Here is a 27,244-nt window from a genome sequence, read left to right as displayed (position 1 = left end):
GCAAATATGGAAGAGATTTTTGGACGATTGTCCTTCATAAAATGTTGAACTCTTTAGATCCCAGTATCCAATTAACTATTGAAAAAAGTGAATAGTCTTTAAATTGTTAGATGATGGTCAGATTAAAACTGACCTGTATTACTCATAAATATTTTGATTTCTCATCCTGTCATCCTTCACATACAAAACGAAATATCCCATATGGTCTGGTGTGAAGAGTATGCACAATATAGTTTCCAATGCTAACACAAAACTTAAAAGACTAGCTGTACTTAAAGCATTTCTATGCAAGCAAAATTACTCTGAGAAAATTATTGATGAAGCTTATGATCAATCTCTTAATTTAGAGCAACCCAAATTAAGAGAGCCTAAAGTCAAAATTCCTAAGAATAATTTTGAATTACCACTAGTCACATACACATAATCCTATACTCAAGAGGGTGGAAAATTTATTGTGCAAAAACATCTTCCCATATTACTAAAAAGTGACAAGATGAGAAATATTATGAAAAATTCAGGAATCATAAACAGTCTCATACAACCATCAAATCTATGAACTGCAAATCCAAATATATCATTTATTACATGATTTGTACTGGGTGTCGTGAAAAATATATCGGAAAATCTATAAAACAATTAAACCATCAAATGAACCTCCACAGATCCCAAATAGCCATTCCACAAAACAGAATGATACCAGTGAGTAAGCATTTATTTGGACTAATGTGGTGGGGGTAAATTTGAAGTTTTTCCGATGTATTAACTCCCCTATTAATTAAGTGGTTTCCATCAAGGTATACATTACGATTAGACATTTATATTAATGCATATGGTTTCATTATTATAATCAAAGGGTCACTGTCCTAATTAAATGGTTTCATTGAATGTTCAGATTGTACATAGTATATATATTTCGTTCCTTCTGTCTGTATCAATATTGTGCTTGATATCGACAAGATAATCATTGTTGAAATGTAGCTTTAATAGAAATACAGTAATGCCATTCAAACAATATATTAATTAAATATTTTTAATAATGAAATGAACTCTTAGAACAAAAAAGAGTCACATTTTATTAAAAGGTACAAACCCAAACTAAATGTTAAAAAATAATTTATTGTGTAATTATATGTATTAATATCATTCATTTAGTATCAATAACAACATGCTTGAAGAGTTATTCCCCTTTATGACTTTCTAGTATTGAAACCATGATGTTATTCTTATTGTTATATAATTATTAATGGAGAATTTGTATTAAATGCCTGAAGATGTTCTGATTGAACTGAAAGCTCTAGCCGCATAATACTGTTTCTTTTATTCAGGTTTATTATATGGTTTATTTCTTTATGTTTTTGATATCTTAAAGGTCTCTATCTGATGCAGAAGAAGGTAGTCCACCACATACAGATTTTACTGGTGAACCACCTGAAGTTGATTCCAAATATGTAATTAAACCACAGGCCGAGAAATTTAGACGCATTAGTACGGGCTGTATGAATGATGCTCAGACAGTAGACAGACTTCCACTTGGGGGCTTCCATGGTACAAAAAGTAAGATAAAAATCAAATCATTTTGTGATGGCTTTCAGCAGTTAAAGTATCTGCCATTGTTGAAATCTCATTGGCAGTTAATTGGCTTGTAATGTCATTTTTCCACATAAACAATAAGTGGTGTCGAGTGTTCTAGAAGAAGTAAGTATAATCTAATGCATGTACAACGTTCATATCTACTTATATCATGTTTACCCGGCTTCAAGTTGAAGGCCCACGCTTTTATACAAGATCTATGATTTAGAATTCGAATGATAGAGCCAGATATATTCTTAACTAGAGCTTGTCCAATATGTGATTGTAAGGTTTAGATATGGTAGTAATTGTGATTGTATTTTGTTTCAGTTGAACGAGGTGAATCAGTAGATAGTGATGACAGTAGATCAGAGTTATCTACCTATCTTATTCCTCCAAAACCTAAACTAGCACCTATCGCTTCTTGTGAAACACTGTATGACCACGATATTCCTGATGTGCCCTCAATTACTATGGAGGATTCTTCAACTTCAGGTATAACTCTGTCTGATTTTGAAATTGGTGAATCATCAGTTGATACCTGTGATAGTGACAATGAGGGGCGACTCGCACCTCCACTGGTTATTTCAGGGGCACCACAAGACTTCTCAGAGACGTTAATGCGCACTAGCCACTACACTTTAAGTTCAGCTGCTAGCTCGGATACTTTAACACCAGGAACACCTCAAGCCAGTCCCATTCCGTCACCACTGGGAAGTCCAAAGAGAATCAAGTTCAACCTGAAACAAAATGGAAATAAAGGTCGACCTCAAAGTCCATCAGCTCCGTGCAAAATGCCTGATGCACCAGCAGTGAGCCTAGAAGCTCTAACTCTATCACCTGCAAGTAGTCCAATACGTGTGATAAAACCCCTCCCAACATCATCACCAATACGAGTACCTTCACCAAAATTTCGTTCCACATCACCAAAGCAGACATCTTCTCCATCGCGAACACCTAGATCTCGATCACCTTCAGTTAGTCCAAAATTGAGACGAGCGCCTTCACCAATAAGCTACAGTTATTCATCACCTAATATTATAGCCCCACAGATTAAGATCAAGCCATGTGAGTTTAACTGTTGTTGTCATTGGATGACGTTATTTGTGGTTGTGTGGTCATCTTTCTATTCCCCTTCTGTTTTTGTGATTCCTGTAGTTTTTTCAGCATTGTGTGTATATTTTGATACTGTTAACATCCATGTATAACACACACTTCTTTCCCCTGGGCAGTCCCCTCCCTGAAACTAGGGGTGTGTGTTAATTAGTAGAATGCACAAAAGATCAAAGCCCTTTTTATTACACAGCCATATAGCTGATTTAAAAATTTCATGTTACTGCTAGTTTGACATATATACAGCTCATAGTAATCCAAACTATGAGATTATGCTATTTTATATAGTTGCCATGATTCAAAAAGATTATTACTTATGCAGTCATAAATCCCAATTCTATGATCCACAATGATAAATAATAATCATTTTGAACATATGTGAGAAAAGTCTGTTGGCATTGTCAACAGGGATACTAACACTGCAATAGTTAGTTACTTTGAAACTTTTGAACAAGGAAAAATAGCTGTTCAAGCTAACCATGAAAATATGTCTTAAAGGATAGATAATATTGACAGAAGTGGATCATAAACATTGTATAAGAGCCTTTGTTTCTGCCCTACCTTTAATTACAAAAATTTATTTTGTCCTGTCGCCAACAAGAAATTTCATGGGATCTTCCAGCTGATGATTATAATTGTGTGATGTTTTGAATCAGTCAGTTTTATTCATTTTGTTTTTCAAGATAACTGTTATGTATTTCATGTTAGTAGATCATGGCAATTAAGGCCATATAAAGAAATATATTCTGGTTCTCAGATACACCTGCAAAAAATAGAAATGAAACGGTCTCATTACTTACCACATGTAAATGATTTCCCTCATGGGTTAATAATAATAATGATAATAATAATAATTGTTTTCTATAGTGCTGAACATTCAGTCAGTCTGACTGCTCTGTAGCACTTTACAATGTAGATATGATTATAAAAAACATACATATATATACAAATAAACAAAAGAATACAAAGGAATAGTCAAGTTACAATATACAAATGGAAAGTGAAGCATTTAAATTATAGTTCAAATGTTTGGGTAAAAAACAGGGTTTTTAGACGTTGTTTAAATATAGCCAAGTTTGGACTCCTTTATTCTGGATTTTCTGTAGCTGACTTACAAGCGTTTTAGGAAGAGAATACAATAATGAATAACAATAATCTAAAGATGACATAACAAAAGCATTTATTAACATATTAGTGGCATCAAGGTCAATATAGGGTTGAATTTTGCCAATGTTATACAGGTTAGGAAGTAACTTGATAAGAAAATTTGAATGAATCTGGAAATTTTAAAACATGCAACCCTGATAAATATTATGATAATTGTTATTGACAATCATACATTAAACTGGATAATCATACATTCAACATCGGGATGTTTATGAGAAGTCATTTAACCCAGTAGTGAACCTTTGACATCAAATTTTTAGAAAGGATAGTCTGTGAACCAGAATATTTTTTTCTGTATAGCCTAAATGAGATTTGAAATATTTTAAAAGGTTATTCGAGCAACTGTCATTGTTATCGGCAATAAAATCATGGACAAACTGTTTAAAATTTTGTCTAATGAAGCAGCATATAGTATTTATTGAAGTTAACTGAGAAATTTTGTTTTCATCTTATTGGAAATGTGCATATTGTAAATTTATAATGATGTGATATTTTTTGTTTAATCTTTGATTGGTTGCTATTACTTTCTTGTGTTGAATGTACATAGGGTGTTGGGTAGTTGAGTTGTTAGCACTTGCATTTTAGATCATAAGGTCTGTCATTGAGTCTAGAGGCATATTTTCGAAATTTGGCCTGTATGTGACACGGAATATGTAGGCTATTCTGTCTACCATTAAAATAAACCCTCATTTCTCTCTATAATATGTCATATCAATGTGTCTTAAATTATCTCCCTTGATTGGAGTTATTTGCAGCATTTACAGAGAAGAAATCATAAAGGAATGACTCAGCAATTAGTAGGCCTAACTGGTATAGTCATTTATTTAGAGTACTCTCTAGTATATATACACTGGGGATTCACCTTATCATGTGTTCATTATATATAATACTGATGGGCTTCACTAGAACGCAGTAGGAAAACATGCTTAACCCTGTCTTACACAGAAACAAGGTTGTCACAAACACACTGCTACTGGTCTTTTTGAAAAATGAGAGAACAATGTTTATTAAAAAGGACCAGTCATTAGAATGTAACACTTTAAATCAAATTTTACATTTTATTGTTGTTATCGGTTCTGAAAGGTTATAGAATATGACATATTTTAATATCTATGATTTATAGTTTCAGGGAAGAGGGGTAGCGCTGAGGCTGAATCAATTAATATATCCAGTCCTCGGGGTAGTTTTGCACAAATCGAAGGCTCACCCCCTCATGCTAAGGCAGGTGCAGTAGTAACATCTTCACGAGCGTCTAAAAGAAGGTATGGGTAAGATATCAATGTTGTGACTATCTTCGTAGTTTGTACTAGTGAGCATCTGTCTTTATGGTTTGTTGGTTTTTATTTTCTTTTCCTTCTTTTCTTTTGATTTATTACTTGTTAAGCTTGAATGAAGAGATTTTTAATTTAATGCAAGAACCTGACGTCTGGTTTTTGGAATAGTCTGTATTCTGTGCATTAAAAACCGGAGATTTTTGGGATGAACATTTTAATATTTTTATCGTAGTATGGTAATATTCTACGTAAATTTATGCATGTTTTGTTAGTACCTTGGACATTTGTGTTTTCTTGATATTTTTATACAGAAAAACTATGAAATGTCATTTGAATAATGGAGTATATCTAATATGTGACTGTAATATGTTATAAGTGATTAGTTGATATGATAGAGGGAATCAATTAAATTCATGAGTAGGCTGTACTTGATCCTTAAACAGTTTTATCATAGTCTGATCCTTAAACATTTTTATCCAATTTCTATGGAAAGGGGGCGAGATCAAAAGGGGGCTATTGAAGATCCCTCCGTAGTTACTATGTGAATAGTTTTAAGGGAAGCACATATGTGTGAACAATATTCTCCTACATCGAATAACCATGGAAAATTGTCATCAGGTTTCAAATTGTCTGAGTATTGCATTGAGGAGACATTGAACTCTTTTTATATGCTATCCTATTTAATCCTATAATTATTGTACAATCTAATTGTAATATTTTTATTTATTTTAGATCAAGTTCATCTGCAGCAACTACTGCATTTGCTGCAGCCACTGCTGGTTTGGCTAACTACTCTTCAACAGAAAATCCCAAAAATGTGGGTCGCTTTCTTAGTGTTGGTCCAGGTAAGGTTATTTCATTTCTTTTTACTTTTAACAGATCTCATGTTAAATTATAAATACCAAATAGTAATCTCATGTTAAATTATTAATACCTAATACTAATCTCATATGTTAAATTATAAATACCAGTACAAAGATCTGATCTCATGTTAAATTATAAATACCAAATATTGATCTCATGTTAAACTATACTCAGCCAAATTAAAAACTTGACACTGATGAATTTCAACAAATTTTTTTTCTAGTAAGTCAAATAAATTTTAAAGTGTTTCTAACGATAGTAAGTAGTAAGAAGCCTTTAATTTCATAAATTTGTAAAGTCACGTGGATCACGTGACTTTTGAGCATATAAAGATGAAAAACCTGAAAAACACGTGCAAACACAAACTCGTGAGGTCAATCGATGCAAGTTTGCTTAAACTGAACACGCACACGTAACTTGAACTGGAAAAACAAATTAAAATTGTTATTTTCATCTTTGTTAGAAAATGCTGTGCCTTTCAAATGTAGAACGTCTACGTGCTATAGGTAGGCTCTCTGCTGGTCAGTCTGTGGTCACTGTTGCAAGAGCCTTTAATTGTTCACGCCAGACAATAATTAATCTTAGAATGAGAATGCTTCAAACTGGAACTATTGCCGACCGCCCAAGGGCGGGAGTGCCACGTGTGACGTCACTCCAGGAAGATCAAGCAATACGATTACGTCATCTTAGAAACAGATTTGTCACTGCAACCTCCACAAGTAGAGAGATGTTTGGTGGAAGGGTAACTGCACAAACTGTTCGAAATCGCTTGCAGGCTGCTGGTCTTCGAGCTCGGAGAATGGACCAATATTGACACCTCTTCATCGCCGTAACCGACTTGTGTGGGCCACAAGACACATAAGATTTACTCAAAGACAGTGGAATTCGGTTGTCTTTTGTGATGAATCTCGATTCACTTTGAGATTTGCCGATGGCAGGGCCCGAGTGTACCGCAGACGAGGTGAATGTTACGCTCAAGTATGCGTCAGAGAAGTTGAACGATTTGGTGGTGGCAGTGTCATGGTTTGGGGTTCTTTTTGTGCACATGGACGTTCTCCTCTTGTTGTTGTCCAAGGGAATACCCAGAATTTTTTAAGAAATGCCGGTGTCCAAGTCCCGGATTGGCCGTCGCTTAGCCCCGACCTTAATCCTATTGGACACATCTGGGACGAACTGGGTCGACGTGTTCGTCAGCAAGTGAATCCACCACTGACGTTGCAGGACCTTCAACATGCTCTTGCTGAGCAGTGGCGATGTCTTCCTCGGGTAGTGTTTACTAATGTTCTGAGATCCATGAGAAGACGTTGTGTGGCAGTACGAGACGCTAGAGGAGGCCACAACCGTTACTAAACACTTTATTCCGATTGCTCTCCAAGTCTGTGAATTTCATTTTGGGGGGTACTGTGACATCACGAACGTTATCAATGTCAAGGACTTTCGGCGAGACGTATTCTTGCTTTCTGTTGATGTCAAGGTAGTCTGTGCACAACATAACACTAAAATAGTTGCCTTAAACCAAATATTAAAAATCTAGTCCCAAAAATCCTGAGTGTCAAGTTTTTAATTTGGCTGAGTATATAAATACCAAGTACTAATCTCATGTTAAATTATAAATACCAAATACTCGTCTCCTGTTAAATTATAAATACCAAATACTGATTTCATGTTAAACTATGAATACCAAGTACTATCTCATGTTAAATTATAAATACCAAATACTCATTTCTTGTTGAATTATAAATACAAAATACTGATCTTATGTTACAAGATTATAACTACCAAGTACTGATGATCTCTAAATATTAAGTACTAAGCTCACGCTGTATTAATTGTAATACCAGCACCAAGTACTGATCTCATGTTAAATTATAAATACTAAGGATTCAACTCCTGTTAATTATGGATATTAATGTACATGTATCTATCTCATGGTAAACTTTGAATATTAAGGTATTTCACTCATTAACTAGGTACCTACCTCATGTTAAACTATGAATACCATGATACCGACCTCATGTTAAACTATAAATCTTATGGTTCTGATGTCCTATTAAACTTTAAATATTAAGATACTGATATTAATCTGTAAATACAAAAAGGTACTGATGTTATCTTGAACTATGAATGTGATAAATTATGAATGCCAAGGTACTAATCCCATGTTAAACTGTCAATATAAAGGGAAGTGTGAAGTTAGCTCGATTTTTGTTTTTCGTTTTTCGATATTGGTGAATAACGAAAAACATCTAGCTCATTTTTCTACATCAGCAAAAGTTTTCTAAAACGAAGTAAAGATATCATAAATGAGATGGCCTGAGCAGTGGATTCATATAAAAACTTCTCTTTCTTCCTGATTTTTGTTATTGGCGAATTTTGAAAAACAAGCTACTCATTTTTCGATATTCAAACTTGAATCTCAAAAAAGCAGATTTGATGGAAGTATATCTACAGAATGAGATGGCCTGAGCAGTGGATTCATATAAAAACTTCTCTTTCTTCCTGATTTTTGTTATTGGCGAATTTTGAAAAACAAGCTACTCATTTTTCGATATTCAAACTTGAATCTCAAAAAAGCAGATTTGATGGAAGTATATCTACAGAATGCCTCCAAAATACATTTGATTAAATAAGTTTTTTGACATTGGCAAATGTTATTTATGATATATTTAGTTTGTTTTAGAAAACGTATTTAATCAAATGTGTTTTGTGGGCATTTTCTAGCTGTACATCCATCAAATCTGCTTTGATGATATGTTTACTTCATTTTAGATAACTTATTTAATCAAATGTGTTTTGGGGGCATTCATCAAATCTGCTTTTTTGAGATTCAAGTTTGAATATTGAAAAACAAGCTAGTTGTTTTTCACTATTCGCCAATATCGAAAAACGAAAATCAAGCTTACTTCACACCGCCAATATAAAGGTAGCGATGGTCGAATGTTTAAAAGTGAATACCATGGTACTGTTAAGGTATAAATAATAATGTGCAATACTTACTTTGAATACTTAGGTCATAATCTCATGTTAAACTATTAAGGTATCAACTATCATAATTAGATTATGAAAAATTAATCACTGACCATGTTAAAATATAAATAGTGATGTACAGTAGGCCTACTTATCTCATGTTGAACTATGAATATTAAGGTACTTTGCACATGTTAAACTATGAATATTAAGGTACTTTGCCCATGTTAGACCATGAATATTAAGGTACTGATCTCATTTCAAACTTTGAATATATAGGAACTGATCTCATGTTAAAATTATGAATATTAAGGTACTGATCTCATGTTAAACTATGAATATCAAGGTACTGATGATCTCATGTTAAACTATGAATATTAAGGTACTGATCGACCAGCTAAGAAACGGGAATCTGTGATAAGTACAGCAGCAACAATGCGGGTACTAAATATATTAAAGCACTGGGTATCGAAACATCAACAGGTGAAGTATTTAGGATTAATAGTTTTCTGTTGCTTCCATATATATATTGTAACACTGTGTCTATAATATAGACTCTATTAAATGTACATCTAACATAATAAAAATGATCTTAAATTGTTTGCATGAAACTAATTACATGATGCACTACATTTAATAATAGAGATTCAAAAAATAATTCTTTGTCTTTGTTTCCTGATTAGATGAGAATCGATTTTTTATCATGGATTTAGTTCACCTAATGCTTCTATGTTATTGCATGTTCTTCCACATATAAATATATATCTTTTACCAAAAATATGATGGGATAATTTTACTTTCATTTGCTTCTGTACAGCATAGTTTAAAATTAAGTTAGTAAAATTTGATTACATATTATATGTACATTACATATTCAGAGATTTTTTATACAGTAATTTGTAAATATTCCTCATATTCCATCTATCCAAATGTGTTATATTATTTGTAATCTGAAAATTGATGATATTCAAAAGACTTAAAATTCTGAAAAAGATTTGCCATGAACGAGGTTTGACTGTTCTGACATGTTCGAAGCTCAATAACACAGTTAGTACAGGCAGTATTCCAGTGTATGGAAATCCTTTAAGATTAATGGTTTTTATACGCCCACATTTTTATGTGGACGTATATTGTCGTCTCACCTGCCCGTCCGCCCTTCTGTCACAATTCTTATCCGATTTTGACGAAACTTGAAAATACATGTATAGGTTTATCTCCAAAAGGTCTTGGTTCATTTTGATATTGGCATGTATTGGATCGAAACTTGATGGATTATGGCCCCTGATTGTACGAAAAATCACGTTTTTAACTTGTGGACACTCTAGAGGTCACAATTTTTATCTGATTTTGATGAAACTTGAAATGAAGATCTTGGTTCCTTTCGGTATTTGCGCATATCAGATCGTAACTTGCCGAATTATGGCCCTTGATTGTATGAAAAATCGCGATTTTAGCTTGTGGTCCCTCTAGAGGTAACAATTTGAATATATCACCTTTACACTGTAATGATGGCCGAGTTCGAATTTCGTGAAAATTGGCCCAAAACTGCTGGACAAAAAGCCCCCCCCCCCCCCATTGGCAAATAATATACATATATGGTATATCAAGGTTGTGGATCCTCTAGAGGCCACAATTTTGATCCGATTTTGATGAAACTTGAAATACATGTTTATAACCCAGAGATCTTGGTTCCTTTCGATATTCGGATTGTAAATTCTTGAATTATGGCCTTTGATTGTACGAAAAATCGTGTTTTTAGCTTGTGGTCCCTCTAGAGGTCACAATTTTTATTTGATTAAAAAAAACATTTGAATACATCACCGTTACGCCTTTATGATTGCTGAGTTGAATATATCACCTTTACACCGTAATGATGGCTGAGTTTGAATTTCGTGAAAATCTGACCAAAACTGCTGGACAAAAAGCCCCCCCCCCCCATTCGCAAATAATATAAATATATGGTATATCAAGGTTGTGGACCCTCTAGAGGCCACAATTTTGATCCGATTTTGATGAAACTTGAAATACATGTTTATAACCCAGAGATCTAGGTTCCTTTCAATATTCGGATTGTAACTTCTTGAATTATGGCCTTTGATTGTACGAAAAATCGTGTTTTTAGCTTGTGGTCCCTCTAGAGGTCACAATTTTTATTTGATTTAAAAAAAACATTTGAATACATCACCGTTACGCCTTTATGATTGCTAAGTTGAATATATCACCTTTACACCGTAATGATGGCTGAGTTTGAATTTCGTGAAAATCTGACCAAAACTGCTGGACAAAAAGCCCCCCCCCCCCATTCGCAAATAATATAAATGTATGGTATATCAAGGTTGTGGACCCTCTAGAGGCCACAATTTTGATCCGATTTTGATGAAACTTGAAATACATGTTTATAACCCAGAGATCTAGGTTCCTTTCAATATTCGGATTGTAACTTCTTGAATTATGGCCTTTGATTGTACGAAAAATCGTGTTTTTAGCTTGTGGTCCCTCTAGAGGTCACAATTTTTATTTGATTTAAAAAAAACGTTTGAATACATCACCGTTACGCCTTTATGATTGCTGAGTTCAAATTTTGGGATAATCTGACCAAAAATGACAGAATGGCCACCCCTCGTATGCAAATATTGTAAATATATGGTATATCAAGGTTGTGGACCCTCTAGAAGACACAATTTTGATTCGATTTTGATGAAACTTGAAATAATGTTTATGTCACAAATATCTCAGTCCATTTCGATATTCGCACATTTCAGACTATAACTTTCCGGATTATAGCCCCTGATTGTACGAAAAAATCGCTTTTTTTTTTAGCTTGTTCTCAATCTATCTCTTAGTTGCAAAATATAGGGATATCTTGCCTTGCATATCGGACTGTAACTTCCTGGATTATGGCCTCTGATTGTACGAAAAATCACTTCCTTTTTTAGTTTGTTCTCTGTCCATCTCTTGCAAAATGTGAGCATATCTTGCATGGCAACCACTTATTTATTTTACTGGGATCAAAGTAAAATTATAACTGAGATATAACTTTGGCAGGAAAACCAGCTTTTGACAATCATCCATTTTTAAATCGGTCTTTTTAATGTACAAAGGAAAATTGTTAATATTTGTTGCTAGTGTTTGGTTATTGCCTAATGAAAATATCCTGCATGAGGATCATTGTCTTGTCTTCAGAACTTAACATACATGTAGCTAACAATTTTAATAAATTTTCCTTTGAACATATATTATTGTGTCGTCTGTTGTAAATGTAGTTACGTCTGCTTTACTTGGTGTTTTTAGCCGCTGTAAAAAACGGTAAAATATGTAGATCTACTAATGGCTGTAGTAAACAATATCATATTGGTTTCGCCATCACTCTGCGAATTATTAATATTCTCAAAAACTGGATTGTTAAATTACCTGAGGTGAATACTCATTCTTTAGTTTTGGGGATGACATCAGGGCCTGGTTCCTAGAAAATTCTAAAAGTAAGCACAAAGTCATTCTTTACTTTTTTCTTACGTAAGAAACTTTATAAAAATACCGTCTCTAGAAAATTCTAAGCACATTGTGACTGGTAAACTTTGACTACGATGCTCTGTAATGTCATAAAAACAATCTTGGTATGCGAATTACGTCATAAATTGGTTGGCTGCTTCCTGGCAAATGGTCGATTTAGATTCATTTGATATGACCCCTATGGCTATACACATATAAAATGTGCCACAAGCTAAAAAAATGCAAGCACATGCAAACAGACTGAATAATTGTGAGAGCGCCTGATCTTAAAGTAGCCCATGTGATTGTGTTGTTTACTAATTGGTAAATAAGTAAAACGGTTTCAGGGTAGAAGCAAAATTTTCTATAGCATTCTTCTCGAGAATATGTAACATGTTTCTAAAGGATTTTCTCTGTCTTTCAATTGTCTCTTTGGCATCAAAAGGTGTAGGAAATGCTGTTGAATAACTCTACGGTCAGCTATCTTTGTTTGAAGCAGAAACAGGCTTACGGTTGGTAAGCAAGGCGTATACCTTGCTTCAGAATTGTGCTTAGTTTAACAATGTTTAAGAATGAAGTTGTGCTTAAGTTTTTTCTTGAAACACATAATAACGTGCTTGTGCTTACACTGAAGTCTACTTAAAATCTAAGCACAAAAACGTTCTTAAGAAATTTCTGGGAACACAAAATAAGATAAGTTTACTTAAATGCAAAGTCTACTTAAACTCTAAGCACAAGAACGTTCTTCAGAATTTTCTAGGAATCGGGTCCTGCAATCTATTCCAGATTTTAAAATGATGGGAAGACTGTGTGGTACAGCAGTAAAAGATTTTATTACCAAAACATCCGTGTTCAGATTTATTTTAGTGTGAAAGTAGATTTGTCTTTTAATTTTATCATTTATACCACAAGGTTTCTCCACAAATCATTTTTACCACCAGATGTGGGAATAATTATTACATATCTTGGTTCTTTATTATTTATATCTCTTACTGTAATATGTAATTGTTTGTAAACTATTGTTTAATTCATTTTGAGGGAATTCTGTTAATTAAAAATCCTTTTTCATGTTACAATTTCAATCCTATCACTAAGAGTTTGTTTACAATGAATTAAAAAAATTTTGAAGTAAAATATTGACTGAGAATAGAGAAAACTCAATATATAAAAGATGCCTTTTCTCTATTAGGATTTTGATTTAAATCTGGTGCTGAAGTCTGCTGTTATTGATCTCCTAGAGGAAATGGTTTGTAATTCTAATTTATTACCAGCTGAACATAAAGCAGCAGCCTCAATATTACGCACCATTACTAAAGATACCTCAGATAGCAAGAAGGTGGACTTAGAGAAGCTCTTACTACAACCAACAGTAAGTCCATTACTCAGTTATATGAAGAGATGAAAAGCACACCGACCAGCTACACATACTCTTCATGGCTTTTGACTCTGAAGGTGACCTTTAGCCCCAAGGTATTACTTACCTCAATTGCCTTTAGCTTCTGAAATTCAGGTCCAAATCATTGCATCATATTGGCACCAGTACAGTTGTCTGACACCATGAATCCTAACCTGACCTAGCTAGCTCAGCGATATCACATACTGTTATAATCCAATGGTGGTTGTTGGGCTCTTACTGCCATACTGTATTTTGTGTTGTCTTAAAGACTATTCTGAATAGTTGTTTACAAGTTTGTTCCCTGTGTTGTACTCCCCTTAACTTACTCTTAGTTGTAAGTAGTAATGTGTGTCATACACAAGGCAGGTTATGTTTACTCTGTCATTTGACATATGAGAAATTCACATGGTTAACAAATCTGTGTAGTTATATTGTATGGTTATGTTTATTTAACCATTCATACAGTATGTGGGGAAAATGATTTAGTAATTGGAGCCAATTGCAACAACTCTGGAGAATTGATAAAATCCTTTGTTTATTTTGATCCAATTTGGCAGCTCAGCTCATCACTGAAACCAGAAAACATCAACTCCCTGTATTGCCAGACACTGGCTCCCAATTCTTAAGGAGGGGGGACATGGCCAAATGGTTAGCATGTGCGTGCTGTATCATAAGGTCTGTCATTGAGTCAACTGGCATGTTTTCGAATCCCCGGTTGTACGTGACAAGGAGTAGGGTCGCCTGTCCAACCCTGTAGGTTTTCTCCGGGTCCTCCGGTTTCCTCCCACTGCTAAAGACCCCTACGCGCAAGCGAATTATTGAAATAAAACTAAACCATACTTAGTACTACCCATTTCTCTCTCTGTCTCTGTCTCTCTCTCTCCCAATTCTTTAACGGAATAAAGTTCAAGATAATCCTTGTCCTTTTCAAAATATTAAAAGACCAAGCTAATCTTACATATAGAGTCTTGTTGAACCCCATCCAGAAGAAATCTATCATCATTGTCATCATCATCATCGCGTATTGTCTTGTTATTTGTTCATTCTAAATACAATATACATATTTTTAAAGCTGGTTCTTCTGTTATTGATTTTGATTATAAACTTATATCATGTTCATTATAAAATTTAATTATTGTCGCCCGCCTTTCGAAGAAAGCAAGGGACTATTGCAATGGGTTCGTCCGCCTGCCTGTCTGTCCATCACATTTTTGGGGACACAATAACTTTCCTTCTAATTGAGCTAGAATGTTCAAACTTGGTGTAGGTGTTTATTAGGTTAATGCCTTGGTGGAGCATTTTCTGCTTATGGTAAGCAGAGATAAGCAATTTGATTGGTTGATGCTTTGGGACACAATAACTTTATTTCTGATTGAGTGAGGGTGATCAAACTTGGTGTATAGTTTCATTACATCAATACCTTGACTAAGTTCGATAATGAACATTTTTTGCTCATACACTTATTCTCAATAAATGAGTGCATTTGACAAATGTGAATATTGAAAAATAAATGTTATATATAAGAATATTTTTTTGTTTTTCCTTAAATGGATACATTTGGTGAGTGACTTCCGGAAAACCATCTGTTTGTGACCCTTTTAGCCCCGGAAAATACCCTTTGTAATGTACGTAACAGTCAAATAAAGAGATGCTACTTGGGAATAAAAACATTCTTCATATGTTTCTTAGATGACGTTTGTGTGAAGATGGATTGGACACGAGAAATACAAAACAAATCGAGCATACCCGGTATCTCAGAAAGGTTTTTTTTTGCTGAGGTGTTTATTTAATGGGTTAGATATCACACTAATTGCTCAAGAAACAATACAAAATGACTATAGTTACTGATTTAATGAATACAATGTTAAACAGTATTAAACACATCTTATTCAATTTACAGAGAACATAAATGACTAAATATTCAATAACAAATTTAGTTTTTGATTTGAGTCGACCGATTTTGAATTAAACTCAATGACAAATTATAACCCATTGATAAGGTAACGTACATTGCATAACATATAAGAACATTTTTTATTGTCAAAAACAGTCAGTGGAGATGAAATGCAGGTAAATAATGTAATACTTATTCATTAATTGGAATTAAACTTTCAAATTTAAAATGTGTCAACAGTTTAACAAGTAACATACATTAGGACAAAAAAATTTTGAACTTAATCAATTCTGTAAGGTTACTAAATCAGTTATTGTAGATGAAATAACATAATATTAATACCTTTAGTGAAATTAAACTTTCAAATTTTAAACGTGTGAACAATAATATAATAAGTAACGTACAAAATGACTGATGGCCCAAAAGAATGCAGATTATGACCTTCAATTGTGACCTAATTCAAATTCCTTTCGGTTACTAAATTTAAAATTTTATCTTTCTCATCGTCAGAAATCTTAAACATTCTGATTGACTTGGCAGTGGCTACTGGTTTTTCCACTTTACATATATCTTGTGGTTTTACCCATATGTCTTCTCGTATAGGCTACTGGTAACACTGTTTCTTTTTTTGCATGAGTTTAACCTCTATTTCTTCATCAACCTGATCCACCTGTACGACTTGTCCAATAAACCATTTGTTAGCATGTACAGCAGCTACAAAATCACCATCTTGAACCTTTACTATCTGTTACTTTACGATCATTGATTTCTTTTCTGGAATTGACTCATCAATTACAGTTATCTCTTTACTTGATTTCTTTGCAGTCATGTCCTGTATTATCCACAACGGATTGGTCAACATAACAACTCTGCTTTTAATTGATGTTGATGTTCATTGGGTGAATGTCTTGACTGAGTTCAATCATTAACATTTCCCGCTAAAGCTAAGCAGAGCTAAGCAATTTTTTGACTTTGATTTTATCTGATAGAGAGTGATGAAACTTAGTGTATAGTTGATGATCAGTTTGATTGCTCGATATTTTTGAATAAGATAAACGTGCAATTAATGATAAACGTGCAATTAATTAATATGTGTCATCTATTTATTTCTGGATTTCGGTGGGGGACATCAACCTCACTTTTGACTTGTTATTTTTCTTTGTAGATACCTTCAAAAGATACTTTTGATACACTGTCAGCACTGGATATAGCAGAACAACTGACGTACTTAGATCATCAAATATTCATGTCCATTAGAAGCGAGTAAGTCTCATGGAATTATAATTTATTGGAACTTCGTTTTTATTTTTACAGAGCAATTCGATCTTTCACAGAGTATCATTTGATACATGTGAGTATAAGTATGGTATGCACAGAAAATCTCATTGAAAATGATGATGTAAAGTTCAGATGTGACTATTACTAGCAAAATTATAAGAAATTTTAAAACCTTTATGAAAGACATTGTATCAATGGTTATGTTTATTTATTTTAGAGAATTATTAAGTCAAGCATGGATGAAAGGAGATAAATCAACAAGAGCACCCCATGTTTTACTTGTTAGTAAAAGATTTAATGAAGTAAGTTACTGGTTTATTGTATGAAAACATTTTTTTATTGTGTGCCTTCATGAAGTATACAAACATAGGTATGGATCATATTGAAGTAAGATATTTGATTTGGAAGAAAAAACATTCCAGAGCCTATTGAAAGTTTGAATGTGGTTCATGGTGGGACTCAGATGGCAGATAAAGGGACAAACAGTAAATATTGCTTTAAGCAAATTAAAAAGCGACATTTGACATGTAAGGGTGGCAGTTTAGATTCTTCTCTCAACCAGAAAACTTGTAAATATGACAATATGTAGGCTCAGTACAGAAAGATCTAAAATTAAGAAAAGATTGAAATGAAATAAGAATTAAACATACATTATGCAAGAGCTAAATCTGCCTATTGCAGGTCTTTCTTTAGGCCTGAAATGTTATCTAAATTATTAATTAGACATTAATTAACTTGTCCAGACCATAATCAACTCTCGATGTCATCGCTAGCCTGTGATGTTTATTGGATTAGGTTTCGATTTGCTGTTCCATTCATGATTTAATGATGAAATGGATAATCAAGACTATGTTTATTATAGTATCGACTTAAGTAATGGTGATCGCGACTAGGTCGAAAATTAAATCGCTAAAATCTCGGTTCAGAGTGGAACAATTTGACTGAAATTTTCAGCAAATTCCCTTTACATTATAACTATTATAGTCAGAACTGTCAGCTCTTTATCTAATCTCCCATAATGTATCTTTAAGGAAGTAAAACAACATAAATCTTAAATAATTTCCATCTCACTATTATTATCACACATTATTTTGAATTGGTTACATTTATTATATATAATGTATAATATATTTACAGGTGAGCCGATTAGTGGTATCAGAAATAGTTGGACGATCTAGTCAACATGATCGTGTATCTTGTATAGAGAAATGGGCTGCTATAGCTGATATATGTCGATGCATGCACAATTATAATGGGGTCTTGCAGATCTGTGCTGCCTTTGTTAATAGTTCAGTTTATAGGTTAAAGAAAACATGGGAGAAAATATCAAAACAGGTAAAATAACTTTTAATAAAAGATATTAATTTAAGCACCAGTTATTCCACAATAAACAGCAAATATAGACTTCATCAGATGGCACACAATAAAAGGTAGTCTACTATTGTTAAGCATATCAGTCGAAAAAATGAAATGAAATGGAGTTTAACGTCCTACTGTTCTGCTCCTAACCTGGGCTAATGAAGACGGGCATACGCCATACAGTGTGCAATGAGGGAAATTTTGCCCGGTCATATCAGTCAATCCTAACAGAAGTTATGCCATCTAAAGATCACATATTGTTTTATCCATTTCATGCTGCCATCTTTATTCCTCTTATAATCATCTGTTGATTATTTGTACCCTAGATAGTATTTAACCTGTATATTTTGTTTTCAGTGCATCTCTTTGTTACATTTAAACATACATTATGCAAGAGCTAAATCTGTCTATTGCAGGTCTTTCTTTAGGTCTGAAATGTTATCTGAATTATCAATTAGACATTAATTAACCTATCCAGACCAAAATCAACTCTAGATGGCATCACTAGCCTGCGATCTTTAGTGGATTATGAGCCGATTTACTGCATAACTTTCCTTCACGATTTAACGTTTAAGTGGATAATTGAGACTATGCTGTTTATCAGACTGACTTTAGTAATGATGATCGAGGCTAGGCAGAAATTTCAATCGCTTAGTTCTCGTTTCATAGTGGATCAATTTGAATGAAATTTTCAGTAAATTGCATTTACATTATCTGGTTTTTAACTATTATATTGAGAACTGCCAACTCGTAATCGAATCTCCCATAATGTATCTGTAAATAATGCAAACATTTGTTGGCCTCCTGTTCCATATTTGAATACATAAAACCCAACTCAATGTGTAGCCCATAAGCAAAATTATGTTTTGTTTAACAGGCACTGAATCTATTAGATACACAAATAAATTTAGAACTGGTGGTTGCTCATGTGGTTGATGAAATACCCAGGATACCAACTTCAAATGACTTATGTCTTTATTTTAGATTCAATTTTAAACGAGCAGTTTAACAAGGTTAAATGATTTTATTAAGCAATAATTAAAAAGGTTAGATCTTAACTCATATAGACATTGGATTTAACCTTTACAAAAATTTAATTTCAGCTTTACAAGTAATGATTGTGAAATTCTGTTAGTGCTAAATGTATTTATTTTTTCAATTTTTCAGGCCAAACAAATGATAGAAAGATTACAAACATTGGTGTCTTCTGAAGGAAGGTTTAAAAATATGCGGGATGCTCTTCACAGGTATGGTTCAAACTGTCCTATAACTTCTGTTCTTATTTTGATATACCTTTATACAAAATTCCCCACAAAAGATTCAAGAGTTGTGGGATTTGGACACTTTACTCAAAACCAGAAGATTTCTGGCTTGACTGCAGCAGGTTTGGCCACAGAAGACTTTCAAGATTATTGAAGCAGGGTTCATGTTTTGGAAGGCTAGGGTTACCATACTTCTAGAACTAACAAAATTCCTGGTTTCTTATTTGAATAATTTGGTAACCCTAGGGAAGGATAATGGATTCAAATCTGAAAGGGATATGTATCAAAGTTATTGTGTATTGATGGCAGCACAGGCAAAAATACTAAACAGTTACAATTTGAAGATTAGTATGAGAAAATTCTCCTCTACCTGCACCTAAAAAATAAATCAGCAATTGTTCTATATCTTTTTGTAAGAGATAATATATCTATGATCCATTGAGATTGGTATTTTGATCTGTAGTCCATAATCTGTATGCTCTACACAGATGAAAAGGTGAACATTTAAAATATTAAAAAATATTATTTTTACTTATAGATGTGATCCACCATGTATACCATATCTAGGAATGTATCTGACTGATTTGTCTTTCATAGAAGAAGGAACTCCTAATTTTACAGAGGAGGGGCTTGTTAATTTTTCAAAAATGAGAATGGTAAGCATCCCTTAAAATATGATTATAACTTATGAATGGGAAAAATGAAAGTTATTAATAAGTAGTAAAAGCTCCTTTTAGCAAGCTCTGGAAGGGCCAGGCAGAGGTATGATATGACAATAGTACGTGTAGTAGTAGTAGGAAATAGTTCCTTCCTAAAACCTACTGATCCATTCCAGTGACTGTAACTGACATAATGACTGTAACAGGAAATACTTCCCAAAAACCATGTAAGTACTGTAGTGATTATAAAAAAGGTTGTTCTATTGACAGATTGCTCATGTTATTCGAGAGATTCGATTGTTTCAACAAACTTCATATCGCATCGAACATCATCCAAGGGTATGTACACTTCAATGTTTTTTTGACAAGCATTACCAGATTTAACATTACTTGTCAAGTTATATTTTATGGGTATGAAATCTAAGTAAGATCATCTGGAAATGCTTGATCTAAACATTACTCTTCTTATTATTATTATTTTTATTAAGAATTTTTTGATAGCGTTACTTCCACAAAGAGTGCTCAATAATGCTTTACAATAAGCAAATGGTAAATAAATACATACTTGGAATGTGTGAAGTAAAAAGATCATAAATGTTAAAAGTAAAATATAAATTCACACGGAAAATGTTGTTCAGAAATAGGATAATACAGTTATAAAATGACGTAGATAATTCATCATAAACAGATGAGTTTTAAAGGCTCAATACCACTCTTGTTGTAACTGAATAATATGTCCCAATCTTTATTCTGGTCAACAAATTGTACTATTTTAGAATATTTCAATTAATTGATGATACAAATTTCATCTTAACACACCTTATTTAAAAAATTTGAAAAATTCAACATAATGGTTTGAAACGTCTAACGTAAACCTTTTCAAATGAAACTTTGATTTAAAAATATTTTCGAACCCTCTGGACAAGTAAAATAGGATGTAATGGATCATTTACACAACAGGTAGGACACTTAAACATCTAGTACTTAGATAGAGATATTATTTATTTTCTGGAGCTTTCAAGCCAGCAAGAGTGTTATTGTCCCTTTAAGACTTGTTTTAAAATTTAATAATGCATCACTACTGCAAATAGAATATGGAAGTCTGTTCAATAGTTTTGGAACTATAATCTAAAATACTCTTTCGCCCCAAGAGGCCACTAAAACTGTATTGAATAATAGCTTTCTATTTGAAATTGTTAACTCATTTTCACAAGTATTGCCTTCATGCAAATACTGTCACAAGATGATTGACAGAAGTGTGAGCCATACCACAGTGCTGCAATGTCTGGTAGTCAAACTATTTGAAACACTGGTTATCACAAGGACAACCAAGACAATAATAATAGTGAGAACCATAGCATCAAAACCAATAAATTTAGTAGACAATTGTTATTATTTATTTATTATTTTTTTTCAGGTAACAAGTTATTTATTAGACCCAAGTCGTCTGCTTGACGAAGAGCAGACATATAAACATTCACTTGAAATTGAACCAAAGCAATCCCGTCTTTCTGTAGTCTCTGCTCCATCTTGAAAGTTTTTCTAAATTTTAGTTGTAGAACCATCTTGCCATCATAAAGTGTGCTAGATTAATTTGTACTGATCAGTTAACAAGGGTAGTGCTAGAGAGATTTCAGTTCTGGTTTTCATACGTAGTCTGCTTCAAAAAAAAAGTTCAGACGACAAGAGAGGTGATCGACCAACATTTGTTGATAAAATAATCAATGGAAAAACCAACATGACACAATACTCCACAAATTGTACATCATGTATCACAGGAAACAATGTACATCTTATGTTTCAACAGGATTGATTTCATTTTGATGTGTGTATGGGTATCATATTATAGACAAAATGATGCGCACCAGATGTCAAAACAGCTTTTAAAGTAGTGTGAAAAAAAGGAAAGCATCATCAAAGCCAACTAATGATAAAAAAAAGGGGGATTACAATGAAGAGGGATACAAAGATTTGCCGGTCATTTTTTTTTTATATATAGTTAAACTGATTGTTGATTGGGACTGTTTTACTGTTTTTTGTGTTGGGTATAAAATATACAAAAATATTAGGTTTAGAAGATACATTGATGTGAATTTCATCAAAATTTAGAGGAGAAAGAAAGGTTTTCAAGATAAAAAATACTTTTGTGCCGTAGTGATATTACATTTTAATATTTTATTGAATTCATTGCCATTAATAATAACTATGATAGGACCAAAGTCAGATTTATGAATCATTATATCATAAAGTGGTCCAAATTAAAAACAAACACAAATATGTGCAATATTATTATTATTATTATTTTTTTTACTAGAATGTTCCAATAAATCAATAATTATTTGTTTGATTAACATTTTATCATCTATTATTATTATTAATAATATCAGTTAATGTATTTGCCATTGTTTACCTTTTAAACTTGAAATCATGTACAACCATGCTTTACAATATAGCTAATACCACCTACACCATTTAATGTTATTTGGTTACTATAGGTTTTATAGTGTATATAGCAAGGCTCTTCTTGGTGTCTTTCAAAATGGGCGTCTGCTCATATTTTTGGAATTTTCATTTTTGGAAATTATCGATACTCTTTTGGAAATTGATTCCCAGGACCATTCAGTTATATGATAAATACCATTTCATAATCAGCCAGTTTCTGTTAGTATTTTGTTCTCAGGATGTGGCCTATCTGTTGTGTCTAATCACTGCCATGTTAAAAACATACTAGTCAAATTTATATAAAACATGCCACTGCACAATTAATAGTCAACAAATTATTTTTTTCTCTCAGTCTCCTGAATTAATCAAAATATCAAAATTTATTGATATTGGATAAATATTTTATGTTCTCAGTAAAAATTATAAATTCTAATCAATTTATCATGTTGTTTTTAAGGTTGAAGATGAATTTATCAAACTTTAATTATATAAAATACACAATTATTAAAATAACCCATCCTCCTTCACATTTTGTCAAATTCACCATCAGAGATTCCCCTTCCCCCACTCATCCAACAACATGTTTCCAATAGGTTAGTGTATTTTTTCCAATTCTACATTTATGTATATTCCTATTTCCTTGTTATTAATTAAATGTAATACGAATTGATTGGAGAAACCGGTTTTATTCTTAAAAGTCGTGATATATGTATAGATATAGAGACTAGATTTGAAATAAAGACATATTATTATTGTATATGAATTATTAAATAAAATCAACAAAAGACAAATCATGATAAGTAAGCTTATATTATGAATATTTCTATTAAATTATATTATTATTATTATAATTATTATTATTACTATCCTATTAAAATGTAAATAATTTGTATATAGATATTGTTTGGTAATTCCAGACTATTGTTATCTTAATTATTTGTTGTTATTAATTAGAATACTTTTTATTATAAATATATATATATAAAAAACATGTACATATATATATTTGTATATTATACAATACTTTAATAGCTGAAAGGCATACCAACTTGCTTCGATTATCATTGGATTAGGACAGAGTGTTTTTGTTTCTGTGAGTGTTCGGATTTGTACAATGTAGTTAAATGTATCGTCTTTTTTTTCAATCTGTTGCATCATTTGCATTGCTCATCAATAACAATTATCCTGATTTATATAAATAAAAAAAACGACAAATAGTTTGAAAGAACTGATCAATTATTTTATTGTCAATAATAACAGCAGGCACTTTATAGTGAATAATTTGTTTGGAATTAAACTTCCAGCATATTTATATTGTTGTTTCTTGAAAACAAATTATTACTGTAATTGATCATTTTAACCCAGAACAGGTAAATTTGATATTTCTTTTGTACTAATTTTATGAATTGGAGATTCCTTATATTTTGCGAAATCAAAATTTTGGGTGTCATTCATATGCAATGCATTTTAAAATCAGTATCGGTAGTACATGTACATACTTACTTTGAAATTTTTAGAAATATTCAGCAGAATTTCGCTGTAAATTTGCAACAATGTTTAAATAATATCAACCAAGAATTTCGACAACAAAATATATATGTGAAAGCAACACAGGAAGATGTGGTTCATATACATATAGCTGTATTATTGCTACTATCAGGCTAACTTACTCTATCATACAGTATTGTAATTTTACCCTCGACAGGCTTTAATATATCTCTATGAATATGGACCTGTGAATTTAATGCAATGAAATATATATGCCAATTCCACAATTTAACTTTTTATACTCCCATGTTAAATTTTAAAAAAAATTGATGTTTGGAATTTTGTAATATTAGTACTCCTGTACAGGTACTGTTCATTTTTATGGTATGTATTTTTGCTTTATGTTTTATTAAATTAAGTTATTGTACTTTAAAATTCTGAAAAATTCTCATTGAATGTTCATGATACATGTAAAATTATTTTATTTAATATTTTGTAATTGATTTATCTGTATTTTTACATTTATTTAGATTTTTTCAATGCATATGTGCATGAATTTTTCTGAACCTAAATGTGCGAAAAAAAACTAATTTGACTAAGAAACATGCATATGGCTTTTCTAAACATGGAACAGTAACAAACACTCTTTGTCGGCTGACTCATAAGGGACCATTAATTGAACTATTTTAATGAATTGCCTAATTGTCAATTTTGATAATAAATGTATAAATCATCTAGTTGTAATGAGTACAGGATTTAATAGTTAGATTGAACAATGTATACTTAGATTTCAGATATCATATCTAACTTCTATTCCAATTATTAATTGAAATACAATTTTCAAACCTGATGAATTACCAAAGAATTATTAAAGAGCAAATACAATGAAAATAAATTGATTTTTTTAGTCTATATGCTATATTGAAATAGTGAAAGTATATTAAAAAGATAATAAGATTAATACTTTTAAAATACTTTTCTTGGAATATCTCCTCTTCGTTTCTCTTTTGCCATCACATCTTTTTTAAGTTATACCAGTAGGATGTCGGGAGTGAGAATGATTTACTTGTATCAGAAATATTTCCAATTTGAATACTATCTTGTATAGACAGAAGCAAACTTTTACTAGCTTGTTTGAAACTCTATATAGATATAAGAAAAGACTGGTTCAAATCATTCATGTACTGCTGCCGATTTTATCAAAGCATGTGATCATCTGTGGCTCAACAAGACACACATCAAATGCCCATTATTGGAGATATAGCACAAAACATATAAAAAAAATCTTTGAAGTTTCCAGAATTAATTTTAATTTCCACAAAGATTTGCTAGGTAGGTTTTTTTTTTGTTGAGAATGTATGTTAAGGTCATACCATCTTCAGATCTAGATATTTCATCCAAATGAGATAAATACAGAAGTCATACACAAATTTAAAGGTCCCTGAATACAAAAGTTAATTGGTGCCTGCTTTTAATTTTTTGACTCCTGTCTTATTTAACCAGGGTCGATAACAAATGTCAATAGGTAGGTTGATCTCTTTCTACTAAATGAAATTCCATTGCATTTGCTCTTTAATAACGTTTCAAATTTAATATTATTATGTGTATGAAAATCAAAAACTTGTTTTTTTATGGGGTTGTATGAATGATCTGTGCAGACAATTGTTATGATGATTTTTTAGATAGTGAAAAGGCCTATCAAAATTGGGTGCCAAACAAATGTTTTATCAGATATTGACTTTACATTGAAATCCTGTAATTCCTTCAACTTACTGGGGTTGTGTATTGATTTTTCAAGGTGTCATTGCTCCATCATCAAAGACAGTTCAAACTGGTGGGGATTGTTCCATAGTAATGAAAAGGAAACAGTTAACATCATCACATCATTGTGTTGTTGGAATGACCCCTATAGCTGCTGATAAGATATTCATTTCTAGGCAAATGAACTTTTAATTCTGCTATTTTCATGTTTTACATTTTTTAGTTAGTTAAGAATTTAAAGATACATTATGTAAGATTTAGATAAAGAGCTGACCATTCTTGCTATCTAAAAAAATAGATAATGTAAAATGAAAATATTGAAAATTTCATTCAAATTACTTCATTCTGAGCCACGTTAGCACTGTTTGTGTTTTGACAAGATGTGTGCATAGTGGTATCCAGGGTACTGGTATATTCGAGACTTAGCCTTGTTTTCCCATTTTTAAATAAAATTTTTAAATGGGAACCGTTCTAATCTAGTTAAAATCTTGAGTATACGATGCCATCGAGAGTTGATTATGGTCTTGTTTTGTTAATAAATGTCTTATTAATAGTTTATATAACATTTTAGGCCTTAAGAAATACCTGCAATGTATGTTTAATGTGAGCAAAAATATAATTCTTCAATGTCACCCAATGGCAGACACATTAAATTTGGATAATCAAAGCTGTTTATTATAAGTAATCAGAAAACTAATAACCTTTTTCTACAGCTTAGAAAATATTACTCTGTCTTTTTAGCAAAGAGTAGGATACCACGACTCAAATCAATTTCAAATTAATTTCTGTATCCATTGATTTAATATTATGACCATTAATATAGCATTGGGCAATGTTTCTCTGTTTTGAAATAGTTTGATATTAAATAGAGAATGGACAAATCTGTTTAGTAAACTGTATTTTCCGTTATATAAAATAATTGAGCCAAATATTGAACTCAAAATATCATTGTGACTTACTGTTTATCTTGTTTTAAATCATTTCAACACTATATTATTATTTGTATTTTAGATACCTACATGTATAGGTAATTATCTTTTATTATCAAATGTAGATGACATTCCATTTCATTCCAATCTGCAACTGTTTTTTTTTTCTGTGATTTTAGCAGGCTTTGACATGTTTGTTCTGTTCTAAGTAAAATGGTGCTGCCATGATCTTCATGTTACAAAAAATAAATTGTGTATATGGTTATAATTGTTTTTGTATTATTATTTAGTCAAATGGATTAGATCTTGTTATTAAAGGTGTATGGGGACACT

General features: G+C 32.1%; 2 protein-coding genes across 3 annotated transcripts in view; both read left to right on the top strand.

The window, feature by feature from the left end:
- The window catches only part of LOC126818232 (ras-specific guanine nucleotide-releasing factor 1), a 173,135-nt gene extending 160,770 nt beyond the window's left edge, over positions 1–12,365 (top strand). The window contains exons 17-21 of the mRNA XM_056100398.1: positions 1,370–1,554; positions 1,900–2,637; positions 5,856–5,968; positions 9,337–9,437; positions 12,246–12,365. Of these exons, the coding sequence (XP_055956373.1) occupies positions 1,370–1,554; positions 1,900–2,637; positions 5,856–5,968; positions 9,337–9,372 (1,072 nt within the window). The 3' untranslated portion in view covers positions 9,373–9,437; positions 12,246–12,365. The remainder of the gene's footprint in view (positions 1–1,369; positions 1,555–1,899; positions 2,638–5,855; positions 5,969–9,336; positions 9,438–12,245) is intronic.
- Positions 9,762–27,179, top strand: LOC126818224 (ras-specific guanine nucleotide-releasing factor 2). 2 transcript variants are annotated; one of them, XM_050545513.2, is made up of 9 exons: positions 9,762–12,370; positions 13,633–13,812; positions 16,899–16,996; positions 17,229–17,313; positions 18,149–18,346; positions 19,538–19,617; positions 20,171–20,288; positions 20,562–20,630; positions 21,709–27,179. In XM_050545513.2, the coding sequence occupies exons 2-9, from the start codon at positions 13,687–13,689 to the stop codon at positions 21,823–21,825; spliced, it is 891 nt and encodes a 296-aa protein (XP_050401470.1). In that variant the 5' UTR covers positions 9,762–12,370; positions 13,633–13,686; the 3' UTR covers positions 21,826–27,179. The 2 variants fall into 2 exon arrangements, with proteins under 2 accessions (XP_050401470.1, XP_050401469.1); XM_050545512.2 differs by lacking the exon at positions 9,762–12,370 and adding an exon at positions 12,392–13,311.
- Positions 27,180–27,244: the final 65 nt, after the last annotated feature.

This window comes from Patella vulgata, chromosome 4, assembly GCF_932274485.2.
Source record: "Patella vulgata chromosome 4, xgPatVulg1.2, whole genome shotgun sequence".
NCBI lineage: Eukaryota > Metazoa > Mollusca > Gastropoda > Patellidae > Patella > Patella vulgata.
The sequence above is the reverse complement of the archived record's forward strand: the minus strand, read 5'-3'. Positions and strand labels throughout refer to the sequence as shown.

Bases quoted from the DNA above. Each gene is read 5' to 3' on its own strand.
- LOC126818224 (XM_050545513.2), top strand. From the start codon at position 13,687: ATGGTTTGTAATTCTAATTTATTACCAGCTGAACATAAAGCAGCAGCC. The intron at 13,813-16,898 runs GTAAGTCCATTA...TTTTCTTTGTAG, and splicing joins AGCTCTTACTACAACCAACA to ATACCTTCAAAAGATACTTT. The intron at 20,289-20,561 runs GTAAGCATCCCT...TTCTATTGACAG, and splicing joins ATTTTTCAAAAATGAGAATG to ATTGCTCATGTTATTCGAGA.